The sequence below is a fragment of the Podarcis cretensis genome, assembly GCF_951804945.1.
Source record: "Podarcis cretensis genome assembly, chromosome: 1".
Taxonomy (NCBI): domain Eukaryota; kingdom Metazoa; phylum Chordata; class Lepidosauria; order Squamata; family Lacertidae; genus Podarcis; species Podarcis cretensis.
In genome coordinates this window covers 6,853,135-6,880,587 of record NC_137170.1, presented here as the reverse complement: position 1 = coordinate 6,880,587, position 27,453 = coordinate 6,853,135, and the positions used below count along the sequence as shown (strand labels likewise).

The 27,453-nt window shown below is 48.5% G+C and overlaps 1 protein-coding gene across 2 annotated transcripts in view; it reads right to left on the bottom strand.

Annotated features, from left to right (window-relative positions):
- Nucleotides 1-27,453, bottom strand: part of LOC307226574 (solute carrier family 35 member F4) — a 183,167-nt gene that overhangs the window by 34,234 nt on the left and 121,480 nt on the right. For both annotated transcript variants that reach the window (XM_079995293.1, XM_079995294.1), the window contains exons 2-6: nucleotides 18,572-18,760; nucleotides 11,403-11,700; nucleotides 10,406-10,625; nucleotides 3,988-4,113; nucleotides 232-424 (exon numbers count right to left, since the gene is read on the bottom strand). In XM_079995293.1, coding sequence (XP_079851419.1) covers nucleotides 232-424; nucleotides 3,988-4,113; nucleotides 10,406-10,625; nucleotides 11,403-11,700; nucleotides 18,572-18,760 — 1,026 coding nt within the window. The remainder of the gene's footprint in view (nucleotides 1-231; nucleotides 425-3,987; nucleotides 4,114-10,405; nucleotides 10,626-11,402; nucleotides 11,701-18,571; nucleotides 18,761-27,453) is intronic.

Sequence of the window (27,453 nt, the reverse complement as noted above, 5' to 3'; positions counted from 1 at the left end):
GACCTCTGACAATTGTCACTGAGTCTGTTCCACTGTTGAACAGCTCTTCCTGTCAGAAAGTTCTTATTGATGTTTAGTCAGAGTCTCCTTTCTCGTCATTCGAATCCGTTGGTTCGGATCCTGCCCTCTGGAGCAGGGAAAGCAAGCTCGCTCCACCTTCCACGCAGCCACCTTGAGATGGCTGTGCAAATCGTAAACATTCAGGTAAAGAAATAAAATAGGGATAAATACCTAGCCAGAGGCCGGCTATTCCGCACAGGTAGCCCCAGGGAACAGCCGAGAAGGGAGACCAATACTCCACCTTGGTGAAATACAGAATGATCGGTGTAAAGGAAAGGAAGACCAAGTTGAAAAAGCCAAGCGTAGAAATGAAATGGGCTGCTTCTCCAAAGTTTGCGCTCCCAAGGAACATCTTGAACAGAACCTAAATGGGGGGAAAGGGGGAAACAATTCAGACTGAGTGCAACCTCCCCGGTCGCTGGGGAACAGAGTAACTCAAGATATTTTGATGCCCGAGGCCGTGCGGCAAAGGGTTAGCCTCCCTCCCAAAGTCGTGGTGCAACTTCCCCAAAGCTGGTCAAGTTATTTTGACACCCGAGGCATGGAATCCTGGGAGCAAGAAGACGACAATATTAAATTTAAGGGGGTTGGACTAGATGACCCTTGGAACCCCTTTCCAACCCAACAATTCTACGACTACCGTATTTTTCGCTCCATAAGGCACACTTTTTCCCTCCTGAAATGTAAGGGGAAATGTGTGTGCATCTTATGGAGCGAATGCAGCGGGGAGGCAGGCAGAAAAAGCCCCTGCGGCTCTTAGGGGCTTCTCCCCAGGAAGACGACTGACTGGCTTCATCAGTCCCTTCTCCCTCCTGGTCGAAAAGCCCGCAGGAGCCACACACTCCTTAAAGGGTGTGCGGCTCCTGTGGGCTTTTGCAGGAGGTGGGGAATTCCCCCACCTCCCGCAGAAGCAGGGAGAAGGTTTGAGAGAAGCACACAGGCTGAGGTGAGGTGTCCGTTGCTCCCAGAGCTAGGGGTGGGGTGGGGAACCATATTTTTTTCCTTGATTTCCCCCTCTGAAAACTAGGTGCGCCCTATGGTCAAGTGCGCCCTATGGAGCAAAAAATACGGTATCTACCCATTGAAATAGCAATTTGTTGTCCTTTTGGGACACGCAAAAGCTCCGACCTGAGGGCAGGGCTCAATAAGGGCAGGGCTGGTGAGGGGTGTGGCCTATGAGGAGGGGTGTGGCCAGTGTGGAGGGGCGTAGTCTGGATGGAGGGGCGTGGCCTGTGTGGGCGTGACCTGGGAGAGTCCCGGCGGGGGGGGGGGAACCAGCCAGCTCTTGGGTGCTGCTTTGAGTTCATAGGCTGGAAGTTTGTCGTGCCCATTGCAGAAGATAGCAGAGAGCTCTTGAAGTGGGGAGGCATGGTCAGGGACTGGCTGGGCACAGGGAGAAGAGGGATTGGAGACTGACATGGAAGGAAGGATCAGTGAACAGGGAGACCAGATGAGAGATGAGAGGCAGAGGCAGAAGGAGCTTCAGGATTGGGGAGGGAAGAATGGGTGCAGGAGGAAGGAGAGAGAGGTCAGGCTAGGGTAGAGTCAAGGGCTTCCACAACTCTTCCTCCTGCCCCCATTGTCTCCCAGGACCAGGAGAGGACTGAAGAGAGAGGAGCAGAAGCAGGGTGCATGCAGCTCTGTGGCAGCAACTGCCTCGTCGGGTGCACACCTAGGAGAAGCTGAGAGACTTAGGTAAAAGGTAAAGGACGCAGGTGGCACTGTGGTTTAAACCACAGAGCCTAGGACTTGCCGATCAGAAGGTTGGCGGTTCGAATCCCCGCAACAGGGTGAGCTCCCATTGCTTGGTCCCTGATCCTGCCAACCTAGCAGTTCGAAAGCATGTAAAAGTGCAAGTAGATAAATAGGTACCGCTCCGGTGGAAAGGTAAACGGTGTTTCTGTGCGCTGCTCTGGTTCGCCAGAAGCGGCTTAGTCATGCTGGTCACATGACTTGGAAGCTGTACGCCGGCTCCCTCAGCCAATAAAGCGAGATGAGCGCGCAACCCCAGAGTCGGCCATGACTGGACCTAATGGTCAGGGGACCTTTAAAGGACTCCTGGACGTCTGAGTCCAGTGAAAGGCAACTATGGGGTTTTGGCGCTCATCTCGCTTTCAGGCCGAGGGAGCCGGCGTTTGTCCGCAGAGAGCTTTCCGGATCATGTAGCCAGCAGGACTAAACCGCTTCTGGCGCTTCTGGTGATGGAAACCAGAGTGCACAGAAACACCGTTTACCTTCCCGCCATAGTGGTACCTATTTATCTACTCGCACTGGCGTGCTTTCGAACTGCTAGGTTGGCAGGAGCTGGGACAGAGCAATGGGAGCTCATTCCATCACGGTGATTTGAACCGCTGACCTTCTGATTGGCAAGCCCAAGAGGCCCAGTGGTTTAGACTACAGCGCCACCCAGTAGGACTGGAGGACAAGCCTTCTCGTAGCTTTGTAAGGGTACTTTTGACAAGAGTTGATTCCTCACTCCAGACATTTCTTGACTGTTAGCGCTGTGGAAAGAATCCCTCGTGTCCTTCTAAGGCTGGACTTCCAAAAAAGAGGGGCGTCGTGGGCGAGACCTGAGGGGTCCTCCTTCGACATTTCAACATGCTCTCACGTTCATGCACAGCGAGCGTCGATAAAAACACCGGCGCGGAAAATGAGGGACTCACAGATGCTAATCTCACCGCGGCAGAATAATAGAGTTTTCATTAAGACTCGATAAAGGGAAGCCAAGCTGATTCCTTGGTGGGCGACAAAAGTAATTATCTCCGTCGTAACTTTCCCCTGACGCACCTGGCGCAGAATGTAAATCAGGTGAGGGAAAAGAAGGAAGGGAGGAAGGGGCCTTCACAGCATGGAGAGCTTGCTTTGCTCTTGTGCAGGTCGAATTTTGCTCCTCTCCTCCTTCAAAGCATTAAGATAGCAAGGAAGTGTGCAAGGACTTACCGTATTTTTTGCACCATAACACTCACTTTTTTCCTTCTAGAAAGTAAGGGGAAATGTCTGTGCGTGTTATGGAGGGAATGTCTACAGGTGGCGGGGGGGATCTGCTGCAGTCGTGAGCAGAGGATCCATGGTTCCCCTTCCTTCCCTCCTCCGTGGCTCGCTTTGAAGCAGCAAAGCGGGAGAAGAGCTGCTGAGTGGGGAGGAGAGAGGGACAGAGAGCCTGCTTCTTTAAAGGAGCAAAGCGGGAGGGGAGAGCAGCCGCTTACACGAGTGTAAGCGGCTCCTGTCTGGTTGGTTCCTTTAAAGCAAGCAGGCTCTCTGTCCCTCTCTCCTCCCCACTCAGCTAGCTAAATAGCAGCAAAGTTTTTCAGCTCGCGGGGATGAGCGGGGAGGAGGGAGAAAAGCAGAGCCTGCTTGCTTTAAAGGAGCAAAGCGGGAGAGGAGAGGAGCCTTCTCCCCTTATACCCCTCTTCTTCTTCATTATTAGCAGCATCCTTCTCCACCCACCCCATGCGTGCTCCTTCTCCCCTTAAACCCCTCTTCTGCATTATTAGCAGCATCCTTCTCCACCCACCCCACGCGTGCTCCTTGTCCGTTGAGTGCTTTTCCTTCCCTCCCCACTTAAAACGTTGTTACAAAGCACGGATCCACATGGATCCTCAGGATTTTTGTACTGGGTCACCCCAAATTCACCATCAGATCACATAGCATGTCCATGGCTACATCTTGCACCAAAAAAATCACGCACCCACTGTTGCCTGGCGCCGCAGTGGTGCAAAAACGTGGTTACAAAGCATGGATCCTCAGGATTTTTGCATTGGGCTACTCCAAACTCACTGTCAGATCACATGTCTGTGGCCACAGCATGAACCACAAAAATCATACATCCACTGTTTCGTTTAGAATATTTTTTTTCTTGTTTTCCTCCCCTAAAAACTACGTGCGTGTTATGGTTGGGTGCGTGTTATAGAGTGAAAAATACGGTACCTTATACAGCGCCGACATCGATGCAGACCCAACAGCATACGCGACCCCGATAATCGAATCGCCCTGAAAACCATCTGCGTACGCCATCATGACGATTCCAGTGATGGCCATGATTGCAGCAACTATCTGCGTAATCCACAAAGAAAGAAATTTAGAGCAATTTTATCACTTGGAAAGAGATGCCGTGACGTTTGTCGGTTGGTTTGTTCATTAAATTTGCATACCGGCCTTCATCCGTAGATCTTAGGGCAGTTCACAATGTAAAAAACACAAAATACTAACTAAAAAATAAAAAATACTAAAAAGAATAAAAAATGAAAAATGAACACAGCAATAACCTCCCCCCCTTTAAAAAAAACCCACATTTAAAAGGGCATATAATGTTAATTAGCCAAACGCCTGGTGGAACGTTTTCACCTGGCACCTAAAAATATATAATGAAGGCCCCAGGCAAGCCGCCCTGGGGAGAGCATTCTCAAAATGGGGAGTCACCACAGAAAAGGCCTGTTCTTGTGTTGCCACCCCCTGGGCCACATGAAGAAGGGCCTCAGAAGATGATTTTAGGGTCCGGGTAGGTTCCTATGGTGAGAGGCGGTCCTTGAGGTATTGAGGTCCTGAGCTGTTTAAGGCTTTATAAATCGAAACCAGCACGTTGAATTGGGCCCAGAAACTAATTTCTCTCTCTCTCTCTCTCTCTCTCTCTCTCTCTCTCTCTCTCTCTCTCATTTTCCCTCTGAATAGAGGGCTCTGAGTGGGGACAGACCACCATAATGGAAGCACAGGCCAGTGGTTCCCAAACTTTTTTGGGACACTGCTTCTGCCCCTGTTCCCTGTTCTTATTCAGAATAGTGCTTTCCAGGACTCCCTAAGGAAGGTAATGGCAAAATAAAATTCAGAACAGTAACAATTAATTGCACGTTTACTCAAAATCCAGTTGAAACTATTCAGCTTAATTCATTCAGCGAAATGGATGAACTTCGTCCTGCGATACCAGCTTTGCAAAGTCTAATAGTCATTTATATCGCTTAGCGCTCCCCACCCCGGTAACCCCACTGCCCACTTTGGGACCCCCACCCCACCCGGTGTAGACTATGGGGACAACAAGGGGGTTGTCTTGGTAACAGTATATCTGAAGGAGCGTCTCCACCCCCATCGTTCATCCCAGACACTGAGGTCCAGCTCCGAGGGCCTTCTGGCGGTTCCCTCGCTGCGAGAAGCCAAGTTACAGGGAACCAGGCAGAGGGCCTTCTCGGTGGTGGCACCCGCCCTGTGGAATGCCCTCCCACCAGATGTCAAAGAGAACAACAACTACCAGACTTTTAGAAGACATCTGAAGGCAGCCCTGTTTAGGGAATCTTTTAATGTTTGATGCATTACTGTATTTTAGTGTTTTGTTGGAAGCTGCCCAGAGAAGCCCAGCCAGATGGGCGGGGTATAAATAATAATAATAATAAATAATAATAATAATAATAATAATAATAATAATAATAATTACAGTGCATCCCCTCTTTTCATAAAATTCGGTGGAGGGACTTTTTCAGGAAGGACTCTCTGACAGTAGGGGCTGTTTGACAGCATAGGTTGAATGGCCATCAGTCATGGATGCTTTAGCTGAGATTCCTGCCTTGCGGGGATGGACTAGATAACTCTTTGGTGTAGCTTTCCAACCCTACAATTCTTTGATTCTTTGATTTTTAAGGATATTTTAGATTTAAAAGCAATTTGGGCAAGGCTGCTTCCAAACCAGATTGGTTTCTGTTATCGGTCTTTTGCAATGGACGAAGGAATGACGGTTTTGGGGGCTAACAGGAAAAGAGGAGTACTCATCAAGGACTTTGTAAGGTACACAGTGTGAATGGGAACCTGTGGCTGGTGTGTGTTTCTCGACGGTGCAGGCAGCCTCTGAGATCTTGCTACATCTTTGTCACTTGCCTATTTATGATAGCACACTGTCATTTGGGTGAGAAATCGAAAGATTCCATCAACGGTGTCTCCAAAAAATGTTACACATCACTTGGGAAGACAGGTGAACTAATGCCAGTCTACTGGAAGAAGCAATGATTCTTCAACATCAACTCCGTTGGACTGGTCATGTTGTGCAGATGCCTGATTGTCATCTTCCAAAGCAACTACTCTATTTCCAACTTAAAAATGGAAAGCATAATGTTGGTGGTCAACAAAAGAGGTTTAAAGACTCTCTCAAGGCAAATCCTTAAAAAAATGTTGCATAAACACCGACAACTGGGAAACACTGGCCTGCGAGCGCTCCAGTTGTAGAACAGCCTTTACCAAAGGTGTCATGGACTTTGAAAATGCTCAAACTCAGGACAAAAGGGAGAAACATGCTAAGAGGAAGGCATGCTTGGCAAACCCTCACCGTGATCAACTCCCGCCCAGGAACCAATGTCCCCACTGTGGAAGGGCATGTGGATCCAGAATTGGCCTCCACAGTCACTTATGGACTCATTCTTAAAACCGTGTTTATGGAAGACAATCTTACTCAGCTATGAGGGATCACCAAAGAAGAAGAGGAAGAGGAAGAGGAAGAGGAGGAGGAGGAAGAAGAAGAAGAAGAAGAAGAAGAAGAAGAAGAAGAAGAAGAAGAAGAAGGCAAGAAGAAGAAGAAGGCAAGAAGAAGAAGAAGGCAAGAAGAAGAAGAAGAAGAAGAAGAAGAAGAAGAAGAAGAAGAAGAAGGCATGAGCCAACTTGGGCTACACTCTGAGAAGGAGACTGCTTCTTGAGGAAGAGCCTTGGAGCCATGAGAACCCAAGAAGAGCCTTCCTGCTGGACCAGCCCATGGTCCATCTAATCTAGCATCCTTTTCCTACAGTGGCCAACCAGGTCCCCATAGGAAGCCTGCAGGCAGGAACCGAGTGCGAGAGCCCTCTCCCATCCTGTGGTTTGCACCAACTGATGTTCAGCCGCATTACTGCCTCCAAGCAGAGCAGAGTCGGCCACAATAGCTTTAGCCTCCGTGAATTTTCCTAATCTTCTTCGAAAGCATTCTACCACAAATTCATTCTCCAAACACACATATTTCTGCTAAGCAGTTTCCCTTACTATAATGCTCTTTTGTGCAGGTGTCTCCTCACTTGAGCTCGTGCATAACGCACAACACCGCATAATAATCAAATAAATTGATTTAAAGCTGCAGAAAGCTGCGTAAAGGGCTAGAACGGCCCAGAAAGAGCAGGGAAACTGCAAGAATTGTGCGAAAAGTGTGGGGAAACAGCTAGCCATTGCAGGGGTCTTTGCAACTGCAATTCCAGGAGCCTGGTGCACCGACCTTTGAGACCCGGGGAGAGTTGGAGTTTGAGAAAGGAGGTTTGGAGGGAGCGATTGTGGTGGAGTCGGCGGATTTTTAAAAGAGTTTTTCAAGGGTTTCCTGAGGTTTACAGGCTGTTTACAGGCTTTTTAGGTGTTGTTCCCCACCATATATGATTTCACATATACACATGGTTCCCAGGAACATAACCCCTGGGTTTGTGGGGACATGCTTACAAAAAAACATGCATTTTTGTATACAGTGGTAAAGATAAAGGTAAAGGGATCCCTGACCATTAGGTCCAGTCGTGACCAGCTCTGGGGTTGCAGCGCTCATCTCGCTTTATTGGCCGAGGGAAAGGGTCATGTGGCCAGCATGACTACGTCGCTTCTGGTGAACCAGAGCAGCACACGGAAACACCGTTTACCTTCCCGCTGGAGCGGTACCTACTTATCTACTTGCACTTTGATGTGCTTTCAAACTGCTGGGCTGGCAGGAGCAGGGACCGAGCAATGGGAGCTCGCCCTGTCGCGGGGATTCAAACTGCCGACCTTCTGATCGGCAAGTCCTAGGCTCTGTGGTTTAACCCACAGCGCCACCCACGTCCCCATACAGTTCTCGGGTTAAGGACTTAATTCGTTCTGGAGGTCCGTTCTTAACCTGAAACTGTTCTTAACCTGAGGCACCACGTTAGCTAATGGGGCCTCCCGCTGCCGCAGCACTGCCATCGTGCAATTTCTGTTCTTATCCTGAAGCAAAGTTCATAACCCGAGGTACTATTTCTGGGTTAGCAGAGTCTGTAACCTGAAGCATCTGTAACCCGAGGTACCACTGTACATTCCTTGGCTGTAGAACTGCACCTCAAAATTCAGAGAAGTGCAGATATTAAAATACAAACGGAACCAAATTTCTCCCTCCACACTCTCCACTCCAGCATCCTAGATGCCTTTGGGAAGCCCACAAGCTGATCTTGAGTGTAACAGCCCCTCTCTCCTTGCAATTCCCCACAAAGATGTACAGTGGTGCCTCACAAGACGAAAAGAATCCGTTCCGCGATTCTCTTCGTCTAGCGGTTTTTTCGTCTTGCGAAGCAAGCCCATTGACAGCTTAGCGGATTAGCGGCTTAGCGGCTTTTAGCGGCTTTTAGCGGCTTAGCGGCTTAGCGGATCAGCTGATAAGCAGCTTAGCGGCTTAGAAAGGGGGGGGAGGAAAAAAAACCCCGCAGGAACTCGCAAGACATTTTCGTCTTGCGAAGCAAGTCCATAGGGAAATTCGTTTTGCGAAGCGCCTCCAAAACAGAAAACCCTTTCGTCTAGCGGGTTTTCCGTCTTGCGAGGCGTTCGTCTTGTGGGGCACCACTGTACAAGGCCCTCCCAGCTCCTTCATTCTGCATCACGGCACAGAAGCCATCCTCCTCCATCAGCTCATCCCACCAGTTTGTTTATCTGCCTCATCTAGTTTATACGTGTGTTCATTAAGGGGCAGAGTAAATTGGACAGAGAGAACCATGGAATAAACACTGCAGCAGGAAGCTCAAATCGGTTTAATCAACGGATTAACCCATGAAAGCTTTCGTTCAGTTAATTTGCCGTCGGGAGGACAATCTTAACTGGCGAGGGCAAACATTAATTGACAGTGCTGCGAGTTGAAAAGATGCACGGGTTATTTTGGGAGAGCATTTGGGGCTTTGTTGTGATACATAAATAGAAACCAGGAACGGTGGCATTAATGAAAGCCTTTCCTTTTAATACTGATGGGTAGCATTTGCTTCTTAAACAATCCCTTACAGCACACATCTTTCAATCTTTCCGAAAGGGTGCCTTCTCAGTGGTGGCGCCCGCCCTGTGGAATGCCCTCCCATCAGACATCTGAAGGCAGCCCTCTTAAGGAAAGTTTTTAATGTATGGTGTATTTTAAAAAAATATTATTACCATTAATTCTGTTGGGAGCCACTCAGAGTGGCTGGGGAAACCCGGCCAGATATTATTATTATTATTATTATTATTATTATTATTATTATTATTATTAAATGTGCATAATAAGACATCTGAAGGCAGCCCTGTTTAGGGGAGTTTTTAATATTTAATGCTGTATTGTTTTTAACACTTGATTGGAAGACGCCCAGAGTGGCTGGGGAAACTCAGCCAGATGGACGGGGTATAAATAAATTATTATTATTATTATTATTATTATTATTATTATTATTATTATTACTATTATTATTACTATTATTATTATTGTTCCACTATCATTAATTCTAAGGGAAATATTTCCCACCATGTCCTTATTGGCATCAGTGATACTAGATACAAGGCAGGTGGCTGATTAGCTGTATTTCTTCATTTTGCACAATGGCCCTGATCCATACACTCTCAAGAATACCAACACCCACCCCAGTCTTTACAGAGAAGCAAAAGGAACCCAGTTCTTGGGAGGTCAGGTGAGTGCCTCTGCGCCCCCCCACCCCCCAATAAGGGTGAAATTGTACTAGCAATGTCTACAATCCAACATTTACCAGTCATTCTTCCAGTTAGTTTTCCTTAAAAATGTGTTCCTGAGGAGTTAAAGAAAGATACAACCCCGGTTGTATGCAAATAAGTTTGCATTACAGTGGAACCTTGGTTCTCGAACGTAATACATTCTGGACGTCCGTTCAACTCCTGAAACTGTTCAAAAACCGAGGCGCAGCTTCCGATTGGCCGAAGGAGCTTCCTACACTCGGACGTTCGGCTTCCGAAAAACGTTCCAAAACCAGAACACTTACTTCCGGGTTTTTGGCATTCGGGAGCCGATTTGTTTGACAACTAAGCGGTTCGAGAACCAAGGTACCACTGTGTGTGTGTGTGTGTGTGTGTGTGTAGTGGATTAGTTTCCCCATTGTTGTATCTCAGTTTCCTCACCAGAGGGCAACATTTATGAAACGTTCCTTGTGGAAGAATCACAAGGAAAAGCGACCTGGTGGTGAGATTTCTCCATAAAAATGACTCCCATGAACGCAACCCAAGGTTTTCAGAATCGCCTGGGGGCTGTTAACCGAAACCATTTCTACCAAAGTTGATGCCCCTTCTGGTTATATTCACTGCAAAGCCAACATGGTGCATGGCCTACCCACAATGGGGAGCGAGAACGAGAGGGAACGGCAGAGGTCATTACCCTTACACCCATGAACCTGTCCTTCAGTACAATCCAGGAGAGCAGGAAGACAAAGGCTTTGTTGCAGCAGAATAGGGCCGAGACATCCGTGGCCGTCAGCTTCTTCAAAGCCAGTAAGTAAAGGTAATTAGTCAAAGTCCAGAGAATAGAAAAGGGAGCTGTCCTTTTAAGAAAGAGTTTCAGCGTCAGACCATCCTCGCCAAAGATCCGACTGCATTCCCTGCACACACAAGGGAAAAAAAAACAGGAGTCTTAAAATCCAAGGTGTGGACAAACACAAAAAAATAAATGTCAAAGTGTGACCTGAGTCCAGCATCTTCCCAGCTTTGCCTTTGCAAAGCTTTGCCTTTGCCTTTGATCAATTCTACTGAGAAAGACTCCTCGCCATCGTAATGGAACCAGCATGACGTAGTGGTTTAGAGTGCTGGATTAGGACTTGGAAGGCCAGGGTTCGAATCCCCACTCAGTCATGAAACTTTCACTGGATGTGACCTTGGGCCAGCCAGTGCCTCAATAAATAATAATAATAATAATAATAATAATAATAATAATAATTTTTATTTATAGCCCGCCCATCTGGCTGGGTTGCCCCAGCCACTCTGGGCTGCTCCCAACAGAATATTTAAAAACACAATAAAACATCAAACATTAAAAACTTCCCTAAGCAGATGTCTTCTAAAAGTCAGATAGTTGTTTATTTCCTTGACATCTGATGGGAGGGTGTTCCACAGGTTGGGTGCCACCACCAAGAAGGCCCTCTGCCTGGTTCCCTGTAACCTCACTTCTCGCAGGGAGGGAACCGCCAGAAGGCCCTCGGAGCTGGACCTCCATGTCCAGGCAGAACAATGGGGGTGGAGACGCTCCTTCAGGTATACTGAGCCTAACTACCTCACAGGGTCATTTTGGGGATTAAATGAGGAGGGGGAGAACCATGTCAGTCACCTTGGGCTCCCTGGAGAAAATGGTGGGATAGGAATGAAATAAATGATAGGCCTACCTGATTTTTTTGATTGGAGATTGCTTTTCCTGCGCCGTTGCAAGATGCCCGGAGTAATACACTGGGAAAAACATAATGTTCCAGTTTGTGGAAAACCAAGTCATGAAAAACGGGTAATCAAAGTTCTTGTATGTGATTTTCACAATCTGCGTTGTTCCGACCCAGGAGGAGGAGACGGAGAGGATGATCAGAAATCCCCAGACAATCTTGAGGAACGTGGACGTACAGGACTCGCACCGCGTCTGCACGTGGCTCTCCTGGCTGCCATTCTCCCCGTGGCCCTGGGTCCCGTCTTCCCCTGCAAAAAGAGGCAGCGGTGACTGTTAAAGTGGGATCGAGACCACCTCCAATATCTGAAAGGAGGAACCCCAGGCCACACAGCTGGTATTGAAAAGAGGGCATGGAACCAGATGCATTTGTAGATTGAAAGCGAGCAGCACCAGGCCAGAGAATTCTGGGAATTTGGTTCACACTAGTAACCTGGGTCATGCACAAAGCAAAACCATGGTTGTTTAGCCCAAACGCTGTTTGTTTGGACATCTGAACCCAGCCCAGTAGATGAACGATTGTGTGTTTTCTGGCAACAAACCATGACCTGGAGCGATGGTTTGCTGATGGCCTGCAGACCGTGGATCACTTTAGCGATGGTTTGCTGTTACGTCTGAGCCTGACAGCCTTGCGATGGAGGCACAAGGCAAAAGCAAAACAAGCTGCAGGCTCCTTTGTGAGATGACTTGAGGTTTGCTGAACAAACCATGGTTTAGCATTATGTGTGACTGCCCCCAATGTCTGAAGCCTCTAGAGAAGGCTTTTTGTGCTATGCCTGGGCCCAGAATGGTTCCTGGGTGGGGCAAACACTCTCACTGTATGTTTTTCATACGTCTCTGCCTGCGGCAGCCGTTTCCCCCTCTGCTGCTTTGCTTGTAGGTAGTGCTGATTCCAGGGTTGTGGTGGTTTTTTGGAGAGGGGTGTCGGATGCAGTCAAAATGGCCTCAATGGACCCCTCCCTTCCTGACCAAACCCATCTCCCTTGTCCCGGTCACTGTTTCCTCACCTCCCTCTGAGCTCAATTCACAGCACCACCCCAAGGCCTCAAGGCAAAGAGACAAGGCAGTCTTCCCCCAGAAGCCTCCAAGTGGTTGACAAAGAGCAATCTGAAATGGAATGTGGCCCCCCAGGTCTGTCTGTCTGGCCCCCAGAACTTTCCCTAGGCCACACCCCTTACCCATCCTGCTTTGCATTGTCTTGGAGTGTTTTCCCTTTGACTGGCATATGTCAGTGAACTCTGGTGGTGATGCGTTCTACTTGCTTGGACGGCGCATAGGGAAGGGTCTGAGTGAGTCCGCACAGAAACTATCCTACTATACAAAAGCAAAATTCACATTGGTTCCCCTGCCCACCTTTCCCCTGGCCCCGCCCACTGCTAGCATGTGACCACTGACCATCTGGTCAGACATACCACTTTGCTTGCAATCAGTGTGTGCCCCATAACTTCCTGCCGAAATACTGCAACTTTTAACAACAACAACAATTTATAATTTATACCCTGCCCCTCTGGCTGGGTTTCCCCAGCCACTCTGGGTGGCTCCCAACCGATATTTAAAATACAATAAGAGATCAAACACTAAGAACTTCCTAAAACAGGACTGCCTTCAGATGTCTTCTAAAAGTCAGTAGTTGTTTATAGTGGAACCTCGATTCTCAAACGTCTCCATCGACGAACATTTTGGAACCCAAACACCGAAAACCTGGAAGTAACTGCTCCCATTTTGAAACAATTTTTGGCAGCCAAATGTGCTACATGGCTTCCTATTGATTTGAGGCTTCTGTTTTCAGTTTTTGGTTTTCAAACGTTTTGGAAGTCAAACGGTCTTCCGGAACGGATTACATTCGAAAACCAAGGTTCCACTGTATTTCCTTGACATCTGGTGGGAGGGCGTCCCACAGGGCGGGTGCCCTCTGCCTGGTTCCCTGTAACCTCCCTTCTTGCAGGGAGGGAACTGCCAGAAGACCCTCGGAAGTGGCACTGAACAATGGGGGCGAAGATGCTCCTTCAGGTATACTGGGCCTTTGAGGCTGTTTAGGGCTGTAAAGGTCAGCACCAACACTTTGAATTGTGCTCAGAAACATACTGGGAGCCAATGTAGGTCTTTCAGAACCGGTGTTAAAAGGTTTCAGTGGCCACTCCCAGTCACCACAAATATTCTGGTTGATGTTTCTCCGGTCCAGCTTTCGTTGTGCTGTAGTGCAACAGGACCCCTCCAGACATTGATCAGTGGTCGTCTTGGGTACTAAAGTACCCTGCATGAGTTCAAAATTTGGCAACCTCCTTCCTAGTCCACGTACTTCCTTCCCAATGGTGAGTAAGGGGGCACCAGCCTTTGGGAAGGAGGAGGGAGGACTCGGACCCTGTCAGATCCTCGTGTCTCCATCCCAAGGCCCAGAGCCTCACTTACCAGGCTTCAAGATGGCGCCCCCCCCCCCCCCCCGCTCAGTGTCTGGTGCAGACCTGTGGTAATATAGGGGTACCAGTGAGCAGGGCCGTCTTACCCATAGGCACTAGGGGTGCGGGGCACCTGGGTGCCAGGCTCTCAGGGCCACCAGGCCCGAGAGATGAGTCCGCGGAAGAGCCCGCCTGTTAGTCAGAGTGCTATGGTGGGCTCTTCTGCTGTGGGCGGCTCTGCACCGCGAGTTTGGGGGCAACAGAGGCAGCGAGACGCTGAGGTGGCCAGCCGGCTCCGCCCTCCTGCGTACCTGGGACTGGGCAACCTGGGGGGGTGCCAGACAGATCTTTGCACCCCGGTGCCGCATATGCTTAAGACCGCCCTGCCTGTGAGGGAAGCACTGCAGAACAACTAACAATAAAGCAATAAACAGGGTGATAATATTGGGACGCGGGTAGCGCTGTGGTCTAAACCACTGAGCCTAGGGCTTGCCGATCAGAAGGTCTGCAGTTCGAATCCCCATGACGGGGTGAGCTCCCATTGCTCAGTCCCTGATCCTGCCAACCTAGCAGTTCGAAAGCATGCCCAAAAGTACAAGTAGATAAATAGGTACCGCTCCAGCGGGAAGGTAAACGGCGTTTCTGTGCGCTGCTCTGGTTCGCCAGAAGCGGTTTAGTCATGCTGGCCACATGACCTGGAAGCTGTACGCCGGCTCCATCGGCCAATAAAGCGAGATGAGCGCCGCAACCCCAGAGGCGGTCACGACTGGACCTTATGGTCAGGGGTCTCTTTACCTTTACCTAATACAATGACTATTGCAATCAACACAAGATAATATCACCAGGGCAACTATCTGTAAAGAAAATAAACCCCCACAAAAATGTCAAAGTACCGGTAGTTTCTTTCCCAAATAGGTTTTGTCTTAAACAATAGCAAATGCAGTGAAACCTCCTTCAAACTGAAGGATATCATCCTCTTTCTATGCTCCTCCCAATGGAAACATGCAGATGGGGACAGATATACCCCTGCTTTGAGTCATTTACACACTGTCTTCTCTTGTATATTTGTTGTTGCTTAGTCGTTTAGTCATGTCCGACTCTTCGTGACCCCATGGACCAGAGCACGCCAGGCCCTCCTGACTTCCACTGCCTCCCGCAGTTTCGTCAAACTCATGCTGGTAGCTTCGAGAACACTGTCCCACCATCTCGTCCTCTGTCTTCCCCTTCTCCTTGTGCCCTCCATCTTTCCCAACATCAGGGTCTTTTCCAGGGAGTCTTCTCTTCTCATGAGGTGGCCAAAGTATCAGAGCCTCAGCTTCAGGATCTGTCCTTCCAGTGAGCACTCAGGGCTGATTTCCTTCAGAATGGAGAGGTTGGATCTTCTTGCAGTCCATGGGACTCTCCAGAGTCTCCTCCAGCACCAAAATTCAAAAGCATCCATTCTTTGGCGATCAGCCTTCTTGATGGTCCAGCTCTCACTTCCATACATTACTACTGGGAAAACCATGGCTTTAACTATACGGACCTTTGTTGGCAAGGTGATGTCTCTGTTTTTTAATATGTTGTCTAGGTTTGCCATCGCCTTTCTCCCAAGGAGCAGGCGTCTTTTAATTTCGTGACTGCTGTCACCATCTCTTGTATATTATTTACTACAAAGCTCGATGATTAAGCTCTTTCGCAACGAAACATCTGATTACCGGAACGACGTCTGAGCACCGAACCACTGATATGTCATAAGTGGACTCTTTATTACTGCGTTTGCAATTGTTCAATATAAAATCTATTTTGGAAACCGAAGAAATGAGCACTGAACTATTGGTATGTTACAAGTAAACTCTTTACTGTGTTTGCTATTCTTTAAGAGAACACCTATTTAGGAAAGAAACTACTTTTGCCATTTTTCTGGACATTTATTGTTTGTTTACAGATACAGATGTACCCTGGTTGATGAACAGAATCCGTTCCGGAAGTCCGTTTGACTTCCAAAACGTTCACAAACAAAGGCACGGCTTCTGATTGGCTGATGGGCCCCAATACCAACAGCCAGAACAGACATTCGGGTTCCAAAGAGCGTTCGCAAACACTTCCAGGTTTGTGGGGTTCGGGAGCCAAAACGTTTGAGTCCGAAGGCATTCATCAACCAAGGTATGACTGTAGTTGCCTCGGTGATACTATCTTGTGTCGAACAACTAATAAAGCAGAATATTGTGTGTGGGCAGTCCAGTACAGTGGTACCTCGGGTTAAGAACTTAATTTGTTCTGGAGGTCCGTTCTTAACCTGAAACTGTTCTTAACCTGAAGCACCACTTTAGCTAATGGGGCCTCCCGCTGCCGCCGCGCCACCGCTGCGTGATTTCTGTTCTCATCCTGAAGCAAAGCTCTTAACCTGAGGTACTATTTCTGGGTTAGCAGAGTCTGTAACCTGAAGCGTCTGTAACCCGAGGTACCACTGTATAAATCCAGCACTAACGCATTATCACCATCGCTTCAGAGACACATTGCCACACAAAACCACCAGCCTGGAGAGGCCCAAGGTCAGATTAAACAGTTTGCCCAAAATGATGTTATTCATATTGCCGGCTGCTGCAGGTGAAATTACACAACTTTTTGCGTAATTTGTTATGTAAAATTATGTTGTCACTTCGCTATTCCACCATATTCTTTTCAACGCAAAGGTAGCGCAGCACACATGAGTGGAGACACAGCCAGCTACGTATCATCTGCAGATCAAAAGCAACAACAACAAAAAGTGAATACCCACTGAGACTCCTTTCCGTTCAGCACATGGGTGTACTTCATGCTTTGCGTGGTGCTCCCAGGTTCAGTCCCTGATGCTACCTCAACTTGAAAAAGTCTCCAGCAGGAAGGGACAAGAAAAACCCTTCTCTCCCCGGAGGCCCTGGAAAACTGCTCCCAGTCGGAGTAGGCCAGAGGTCCTCAGCCTTCTGTGGCATTGAAAATGTGCCAAGGGCACATTTGGAAATCTAAGAAACTGCCACGGGCACCACAAAGCGCCCATTTCACAGCATGAAAGCTGGCAATAAAGTGGTACCTAGGTTTTCAAGCGTCTCGGAAGCCAAATGTTTCGGTTTTTGAACGCCGAAAACCCGGAAGTAAATGATATTATTTTTTTCAGTTCCCTTTGCGCCTCAGTTTTCAAACATTTTGGAAATTGAACAGTCTTCCAGAACGGACTATGTTCGAAGACTGAGGTACCACTGTACTCTGAACCTTGCCCTAAACAATAGATAAAACATCGGCACCCCAAAAAAACAAACAAAACATAGGAATCAAAGCCCACTACCCTTCCCCAAAAAAACACACAGGCAGCTACTCAAAATATCCTCCAATAAAGCAAACAATAAAGTCCAACTCTCAATTTTTAACAATCTCAAAAATGGTTCCTTCCTCTGGTTTTCTCTCTTCTTTCTCTTCTCTCCGCCTATGAATGAAAGAAAAAGCATCGCTGCTTCAGTGGCAGAACTGAACTGCCTTTCAGAGGCCCCTGGGATCCAATTTAGCTCCACCTCTGTCCCCGGGGCTCATATGTCCTACTTGAGAAGTCCTCTGCGATGCAACTTGCTCGCTGCAAACTTGCAACGTGACACGACGCATCTCATTTTGACCAGCCATCCTTCGTACCCGCCAAAAAAAACCCCATTCACAAGAGAGCGGTATGAATCACCCTGGGACACTCTGTACAAGAAGCATGAACTCTACCACTGGGCTACGAGCCCACCATATTTTGGGTTAGTTTCTTAACTCAGGGGTAGTAGACCTCAGGTCCAGGATTCAAATGCAGCCCTCCAGGCCCCTTGCCCTTGGGACTTTTGCAGGCCACACCCCTCCCCAAACCACACCCCTCGGCATTCTCTGCACCCTCCGCAGGGGTCTTTGCCTGGCTGGAATTTGCCTCTGAACTGGGCCTGGATGGAGGACAGAGAGCGGAGTGTCTTTCTTCACACAACCTTCCTTCCCTTGCTGTGCCACTCCCAAAATACGTAGGTCCAGTGTAGGGGTCAGTGAGAGCTAGTGGATAGAGTTTCGGACCAGGACCTGGGAGGCCAGGGTTTGAATCCTGACTCGGCCATGAAGCTCACTGGCTGACCTTGAGATTGTCACCGCCTTCTCTCAGCCTAACCTACCTCACAGGGTTGTTATGGGGGATTAAATGAGAAGGCCACCTCGAGCTCCTTGGAGAAAAAGGTGGGATATAAATGCAATTATTATTCTTATTATTATTACTGGACGCGGGTGGCGCTGTGGGTTAAACCACAAAGCCTAGGGCTTGCCGATCAAAAGGTCGGCGGTTCGAATCCCCGCGATGGGGCGAGCTCCCGTTGCTCAGTCCCTGCTCCTGCCAACCTAGCAGTTCGAAAGCAGTCAAAGTGCAAGTAGATAAATAGGTACCGTTCTGGCAGGAAGGTAAACGGCGTTTCCGTGCGCTGCTCTGGTTCGCCAGAAGCGGCTTAGTCATGCTGGCCACATGACCTGGAAGCTGTACGCCGGCTCCCTCGGCCAATAAAGCGAGATGAGCACTGCAACCCCAGAGTTGGCCACGACTGGACCTAATGGTCAGGGGTCCCTTTACCTTATCATCATCATCATCATCATCAATAATAAACTATTCATGCCTTGTTGGGACAGGGAAGGCTTTTTTTCAAATTTTATTTTGGTACCCAAGGCACAACAGGAAGCTGTGACGCTCAGGCTACGGGGTGCCTACCTGATCTGTTCTGCCTCTCTCCTCTGCCGTGCCGGCAAAATCCGGAGGGACTTCGACTCTGCAGCTCTAGAATGGGAGCAGCAGAATCTTCAGCGGCAGACAAGGGGGAATGTTGCCTGCGGAGGCCACTCTGCGTGTTGGGGCAGTTGGCTCCCGGCTTGCATCGGACGACAGAGGATCGTGAGGCACCTGGGGAGAAAGAGGCGTGCATCAGTTTGGCGGATAAGCTCCCCAAAATTGGGAGGGCAAAGGACTTGGCCAGTGCAAGCTGGCCTGTTTGGGCAAACGGGGATCCACTCCACCAACCCTCAGCCAGCCCCCCAACCTACCTACCTACCTGCTTACTTACAACCAGCCCAGGGAGCTGACCTGTCAGCCTCTTCCTCCTTCTCCATCTCAGGGCACATGGACACATTATATTTAAAGCACTGTGATACCACCTTAAACAGTCATGGTTTCCCCTCAAAGAATTCTGGGTAACGTAGATTGTGGCAGGTGCTGAGCGTTGTGGGAATGTGGCCTCTATTCCCCTCGCAGAGTTACAAAGGGAAGAGGGGCTGGTTGATTTACCTGTCTGGGAACTGTGGCTCTGGGATGGGAGCCTCAACAAACTACAGCTCCCAGAATTCTTTGCGGGACGCCATGGTGGGCATCATGCTTTACATGTAAGCTGCTGTCAGGGGTTCAGGAGCAGAAGCACAGGGAAGAGGGGAGATGGAGAGCGAAGGGGAAGAATCTGAGGGCAGCGTAGGGGAAGATGACAGTGGCCCGAGAGATTCCATGAGCCTCTCCAGCGAATCGGAAGATTCACAGAAGGGGGCGCCAGTGGCCAGGGCAAGGGGATTCCCAAGGGGGACACTCCAGGAGCAAGGGGCCAGCAGGGACTCCCAGAGTAGCAGTTGGAAATCAGGACCAGCTTCCCCACCAGAGCATAGTGGGGGGAAAGAGTCCCAGGTATCGAGGGCAGAGGATTCCACACCAGGGAGTGAAGATAAGTCAGGGCTGGCCACGCCTCCATCGGAGAGCCAGACAACGGAGGGGAGGTCAGATCCGGGCAGTATCCCGGAAGAGGAAGCAGTGACAGAAGCAGTGTGACGGTCAGGAGGAAGGTCACTGGGTTGGCGCGAGAGGCAAGTTCAAATGTACAGGAGCGCGGGACAGCAGAGAGTGAGGATTGGGAACCGGGTCCTAAAGCCCGCCGGAGGGAGGGGGAGGAGCTAAGCGACTCAGCGTCGGAAGAGTCCAGAAAGGGGAATGCCCCAGCGGGCAGGAGGACCCAGAGGAGGAGAGAGCAGCGTAAAAGGTGGAGCAGGGCTAGGATCTTAAACTGGTGTCAGAGGGGAGGAGATTCAGACGGGACTTCGCCGGTCTAGGGTTTAAGACGTAGGGCTGCGCGCTGCGGCTTTGGAATGGAGGTTGAACTTCAATAAAGACTTTTGTACATAACGACGATCGGGCGTTGGTCCTCTGTGAGCTGGGACCTAGGGGCAGCTCTGACAGCTGCGCATGTGTCCTTAGTGTTGCCCTTGTGGCACTCAGCAGGGAGGAAGGTGGGAGCAAAACTAGAATTAGTTGGCTCTGGCCTGTTGTTGGCTGTAGCCTCAACCCTGTCATTGGTACAGTTGGTTTGTCTGCCTTCCACCCTACCAGTCCAATGGGCACCACCTACTTGGCTAATATTGTCCTCTATCAAATCATTTTTGTGTCTGTAAGAAAACTGTCCACCTGAAAACAAACATCCATCAATTGAAGTGCCACGATATGGTAACTCATGGACCAGAAAACACTGTTATTGCATCATCTAGAACCAAAACAGATCAGAAGAACGTTCCTACAAAGGCATGCAATTATGTATGTATGTGATTGTGCATGCGCAGGACAGTCTCTGCCCGTGTGCGGATGACAAAGACAACAGTGAGCCTCACGCTAGCTCACTTGAGCCCTTTCCACCGGCCTTCTCAACAAGGCAGATAAGTCACACTGTGGGTGTGCAAGTCAGGTTTTGGGGGTGCCCCAACGGCCATGTTTGTAAAGGGGCAGGCAATGCAATCATAAAGGTCTTCTCAGCACTTCCAGGAGTCCTTTTCCTCATGGTGGACAACCTTGGGCAGACTTGCTTGAGGACTTCAATATCCAAAGATGTGGTCTTAGCTCCAGAATTATTATTTGCATGAAACGTATTCCACCCTGAGCCCCTGAGAAGCAAGAGCTGGGAGCCACCATCCCATGGTGGTTTAGCTAGAAAGCACCTTCTCACGGTCTTCTGGTGATGGAAACTTTGACCCAGGCAGAATTTTCCGTTTTCCCATGCTGGGAACTATCTCAAGTATCTTTAAAACAAAATAAAAAAATTCCTTCCAGTAGCACCTTAGAGACCAACTAAGTTAGTTCTTGGTATGAGCTTTCGTGTGCATGCACACTTCTTCAGATACACCGAAACAGAAGTCACCAGACCCTTCTATATAGTGAGAAGGTGGGGAGGGGTATTACTCGGAAGGGTGGTGGGAATGGGTGATTGGCAGATAGCTGTGATGAGCCTGTTGACGACTCTTAACGACTGCAATAGGTCTTACAGAAAAAAGCAAGGGGTGAGAAGGTGAAAAATGGCTTTGTCATGTATAATGAGATAAGAATCCAATGTCTTTGTTCAGACCAGGTCTCTCCATGCTCATACCAAGAACTAACTTAGTTGGTCTCTAAGGTGCTACTGGAAGGAATTTTTTAATTTTGTTTTGACTATGGCAGACCAACACGGCTACCTATCTGTAACTCAAGTATCTTTGCTGAAGTTGATGCCATTTGCTCAAACTGGTCCAGGGAGTCCTTTCTAGATGCATTTGACGGGTTAGGTGGGGACATCAGCTTGGAATGACAGCATCGTCCACGGCCATTGCCTCTTCTCATTTTGGCAGACGCATTTTGAGGTTACAGCAGAGAGGGAGGACGGTAGCTCAGAACCCATCCCAACTACTCTAGTCCCCTTTCTTACTCAGACTGAACATTTGCAGCATCTAATGCTACAAAAGCATTCGAGTTGCAGAAGAAGAAGGAAAGTTTGGTACTGTATATAAAGGTAAAGGTAAAGGTAAAGGTAAAGGTAAAGGTAAAGGTAAAGGTAAAGGTAAAGGTAAAGGTAAAGGTAAGGTAAAGGTAAAGGGACCCCTGACCATTAGGTCCAGTCGTGGCTGACTCTGGGGTTGCGGCGCTCATCTCGCTTTCTTGGCCGAGGGAGCAGGCGTACAGCTTCCGGGTCATGCGGCCAGCAGGACTAAGCCGCCACTTCTGGCGAGCCAGAGCAGTGCACGGAAACGCCATTTACCTTCCCACCGGAGCAGTACCTATTTATCTACTTGCACTTTGACGTGCTTTTGAACTGCTAGGTTGGCAGGAGCAGGGGCTGAGCAACGGGAGCTCACCCCATCGTGGGTATTTGAACGACCAACCTTCTGATCGGCAAGTCCTAGGCTCTATGGTTTAACCCTCAGCGCCACCCGTGTCCCTGGTACTGTATATAGCGGAGAGCAAAATATATGTTTTCCAAAGTTATAGATGAGTCAGTCTCTTGCAGCAAAAGCCAAAGAGTGTTGTGACTAGGGATGGCAGCAGATCCAGTAGATTCCGTTGTGATAAATATATATATGAATTTAACCACTATAAACATACAACAACAACAAATTCAAAATCCAAATATCGAGATTACTCTGAATCTCCTGACTTCCCCCATCTCTTCTATGGGTCCTAGTGATAATATTTACAACTGCATACCAATACTATCCAAGTTTTATCCTTCAAAATTATCCATACTTTCCGTTAATTCACAAGTGTGGTTAAAATCTTGCTAATATTTTAAGCTATTCAGTAGATTCAGTTCTCAATGACAGACGAACCTACCTAATAATTCACACATTCCGAAACAGAAAAAGAACTGAAACACAGGGTCCAACTCAGATTTCCTAGGACCTTTCTACCCATCAGAGAAAATGTCCTGCTGAACACAGTGGGCCTTACTTCTGTACAAATTTTTTTTTTATTATTATTATTATTATTATTATTATTATTATTATTATTTGTATACCTTCCTATACCAACAGATCTCAGGGCGGTTCACAACCTAAAATTACACTACCCAAACCACAAAATACATAATTAAAAATCAGAACAAAGACAAACCAATAATCTGTTCAAACTTACTGCTCCGCCCACTTTTGCCACTGGCCCCGCCCACCATCTTGTGGCCCCTGAAAGGATATCCAGAACGGAATGTGGCCCCCAAGCACCAAATGTTTCCCCACCCCTAATCTAAATTATAGCTGGGTCCTCGTAAATTCGGCACAAGAAAACCGCGTCATACAAAAGGTCCCTTAATGCTTTTCTTAACCAGTGAGAGATTTTACTTTCTTGGGCTCCATGATCACTGTGATGGTGACAGCAGCCACGAAATTAAAAGACACCTGCTTCTTGGGAGAAAAGCAATGATGAACCTAGACAGCATCTTAAAAAGCAGAGACATCACCTTGCCAACAAAGGCCCGTATAGTTAAAGCTATGGTTTTCCCAGTAGTGATGTATGGAAGTGAGAGCTGGACCATAAAGAAGGCTGATCGCCGAAGAATTGATGGTTTTGAATTCTGGTGCTGGAGGAGACTCTTGAGAGTCCCATGGACTGCAAGAAGATCAAACGCATCCATTCTTAAGGAAATTAGCCCTGAGTGCTCACTGGAAGGGACGCGGGTGGCGCTGTGGGTAAAACCTCAGTGCCTAGGACTTGCCGATCGCATGGTCGGCGGTTCGAATCCCCGCGGCGGGGTGAGCTCCCGTCTTTCCCAGCTCCTGCCCACCTAGCAGTTCAAAAGCACCCCTAAGTGCAAGTAGATAAATAGGTACCGCTTTATAGCAGGAAGGTAAATGGTGTTTCTGTGTGCTGCGCTGGTGCTGGCTCACCAGAGCAGCTTCGTCACGCTGGCCACGTGACCCAGAAGTGTCTGCGGACAGCGCTCGCTCCCGGCCTCTTAAGTGAGATGAGCGCACAACCCTAGAGTCGGACACGACTGGCCCATACGGGTAGGGGTACCTTTACCTTTACCTTTTTGCTCACTGGAAGGACAGATCCTGAAGCTGAGACTCCAAGACTTTGGCCACATCATGAGAAGAGAAGACTCCCTGGAAAAGACCCTGATGTTGGGAAAGATGGAGGGCACAAGGAGAAGGGGACGACAGAGGACGAGATGGTTGGATAGTGTTCTCGAAGCTACCAGCATGAGTTTGACCAAACTGCAGGAGGCAGTAGAAGACAAGATTGCCTGGCGTGCTCTGGTCCATGGGGTCACCAAGAGTTGGACATGACTAAATGACTAAACAACAACAACCCTCTCAGTCAATTTTATCACCTCTGCCACTCGATTTACCAACCCTTAAGGATAGAGGTGACACCCTTTTTGTGCCACCAGTTTTTTTCCAGCCATCAACATACAGTGGTACCTCGGGTTAGATACGCTTCAGGTTACAGACTCCGCTAACCCAGAAATAGTGCTTCAGGTTAAGAACTTTGCTTCAGGACGAGAACAGAAATCGTGCTCCAGCAGCGCGGCGGCAGCAGGAGGCCCCATTAGCTAAAGTGGTGCTTCAGGATAAGAACAGTTTTAGGTTAAGTCCGGACGTCCGGAACGAATTAAGTACTTAACCCGAGGTACCACTGTACTCTGTACATGCTCTCCTGGAAGGGTGAAAGACAGGAACAGTTAACCATACAGGGTACCAACAGGCAGTCCACCCGTCCAATCCATAAACTTCTTGTGTCTCTGCAAGGAGGTGGCTTTCCAAAGCTTTTCCTACATTATCAGGTATTATTTATCAGCACTATTTATCATCAGCTCTGTTGCCGCCACTCAGCAGCCTCGCATCCCTATAACATCCAGCTCTGCCCTGATTGGGCAGGAACATTGTTGTTGTTGTTTAGTCGTTTAGTCGTGTCCGACTCTTCGTGGCCCCCTGGACCAGAGCACGCCAGGTACTCTTGTCTTCCACTGCCTCCCGCAGTTTGGTCAAACTCATGCTGGTAGCTTTGAGAACACTGTCCCACCATCTCGTCCTCTGTCGTCCCCTTCTCCTTGTGCTTTCCCAACATCAGGGTCTTTTCCAGGGAGTCTTCTCTTCTCATGAGGTGGCCAAAGTCTTGGAGCCTCAGCTTGAAGATCTGTCCTTCCAGTGAGCACTCAGGACTGATTTCCTTCAGAATGGAGAGGTTTGATCTTCTTGCAGTCCATGGGACTCTCAAGAGTCTCCTCCAGCACCATAACTCAAAAGCATCAATTCTTCGGCGATCAGCCTTCTTTATGGTCCAGCTCTCACTTCCATACGTCACTACTGGGAAAACCATAGCTTGAGCTATACGGACCTTTGTTGGCAAGGTGATGCCCCTGCTTTTAAAGATGCTGTCTAGGTTTGTTATTGCTTTTCTCCCAAGAAGCAGGTGTCTTTTAATTTCGTGGCTGCTGTCACCATCTGCAGTGATCATGGAGCCCAAGAAAGTAAAATCTCTCACTGCCTCCATTTCTTTCCCTTCTATTTGCCAGAAGGTGATGGGACCAGTGGCCATGGAATGCTCCAAATCAAATCTAGGCTTTCTTTTCCTCTCTCCCTTTCTAAAGGGCCAAATCTAGACTTGGTCTGTGAAGGCTCTTTGCATAATTGAAAGAGACGGCCGGCATTTACCGCGAGAATTGCAGAGGCTGTGAAACTGGCAGCCTCAGAATTCAGCCCGCAAAGGACATGGCAGAAAGGTTAGGCTACCTGGCTGCCGGAGTCGCAGCTGATTTACTTATTTTGCTCCTTTCACGACCAAAGGTGTCTTCAATATTTAAAAAATCCAACGTCGAGGTTTTTGCCAACCTGTTTTCTTAATCCCCTGCCCCCCAAAGAATGGGGAGCTCTGACCAGCTCTTTATCGTCTTTAATTCGGTGACACTGCTTGACCGGGGAAACTATTCTTCCCAGATGTTTGAGGAGCGACAGCTTATCAATATTTCATCCTACAGCAGCTGCGAAGCTCCGAACTGTCTCCTTTCAGACCGACACAGCTAAGTGTGCTGCAAGGATGTGCTTTGACCCTCAAGGTGAACCGATGCATTCTGGTGAATGTTCCGAGAACTTCATTTATTTATTTCTCCCCAAACAGAAGCGCAGCCTGGTCCAGAGGTTCCTGAAGTCGCCTGGGAGTTTGTATAGACAAACGAGAGGGCAGCCAAGGGAGAGGAGAGTCCGAGATGTGGAAAATGCCTCTGAAACCCAGTTTCTGTGCATCGCGAAAGCTGTTTTGTCTGCCCACCCCAGTATTTTCTGCTCTAACAGAGATCTTTCCTTGAAGACTGCTGCTGGTTCTGGAGACGCCACAAACTGGACCTTCTGCAAGCAAAGTGTGTGCTCTCCAACAGAGCGCTGGACCGTCCCCACCCAGGCCATTCACCTTACAGGTTTGCAGAGTTTCGATCAACACTGCGTTGCAGTGGCGTAGCGTGGGTTGTCAGCACCCAGGGCAAGGCAAGTAATTTGCGCCCCCTAACCCGTGGATTTGCGCCCCCTAACCCGTGGATTTGCGCCCCCTAACCCGTGGATTTGCCCTAACCCCAGATGTTGTGCCCGGTGCGGCCGGTCCCCCTGCACCCCCCACGCTACGCCACTGCTGCGTTGTGAGGTTACAATAAGCAGTGACTAGAGAAGGAATGACCTCTGGGAGGAGCACAGAGAGAAGAAACGCCGTGGTGCATGTGCAGCGGCACAACCGAACACTTTCACCTGCCCCAGCTGCAACAAAACATGTCTCTCCTGTATCAGTCTCTACAGCCACAACAGGTGCTGTAATTCTCCAACAGTTTGCATTTGACTTCATCCCCAAAGGCGCACACCTCCATTGCCAACAACAGAGGATCGCAGAATCGTGTCAAACCCTCAAAAAGTTCTACCAGATGTTTAGTCGGAATTTACTTTCTTTAAACTTGAACCCATTGGTTTGGGTACTAGCCTCAGGAGCAGGAAGAAAAAAACAAGTTTGTTCCATCTTCCACACGACAGCCCTGTTGGTTTCTGCTCTCTTCACTGTGCAGCGAAGTGCTTGTCACGAGACAGGTGTTTACATTCCACAGTCAGTTGCTGTTGGGTTTTCCCACGGGAAAGGAGACTGGATGTGACGTAGACTGGTTTCCTGTTTTTCACTGTTCTCACTGTTCTCTCCGTGCTTTAGAGGAGAGAGGATGCTTTCTCTGCTCCGGCAGAGGCAAGATGTTTTTCTGTAATCTACCAGCTTTGAAGTGTAAATAAAGTAATATAGAGTATGTGGCACGTACTCCCCATCATTCCGCTGTGCACGGGCTACTGCAATTTCAACAAGCCCTTGAGATATTTGAGCAAGTCCAGTTCCTCTTTCTTACCATTCTTCTTAAAATTATAATTTACTCACTTATAACCTCACATTGATTAGCAATGGCAGAAGTAAAAACCATGCCAAAAATGTTATTTCTGTTTCAAACTTTGCAGATTGTGGACAAGATGGATTGTTTCAAGAGGTGGCAGAGAGATATTTCTAAATTTGTCTGGCAGGGCAAAAAGCCCAGAATAAAATTTAAAATATTAACTGATGTAAAGGAAAGAGGAGGGTTTGCCCTGCCAGACATGAAGCTGTACTATGAATCAGCAGCATTCTGCTGGTTGAAAGATTGGCTACTTCTTGAGAACACTGACATTTTGGATCTAGAAGGTTTTAATAATGCTTTTGGGTGGCATGCATATCTATGGTACGACAAGGCTAAAGCTCATAGAGCATTCAAAAATCATATTGTCAGGAAAGCGGTGTTTAATGTCTGGACAAGATACAAAGACTTACTGGAAAGC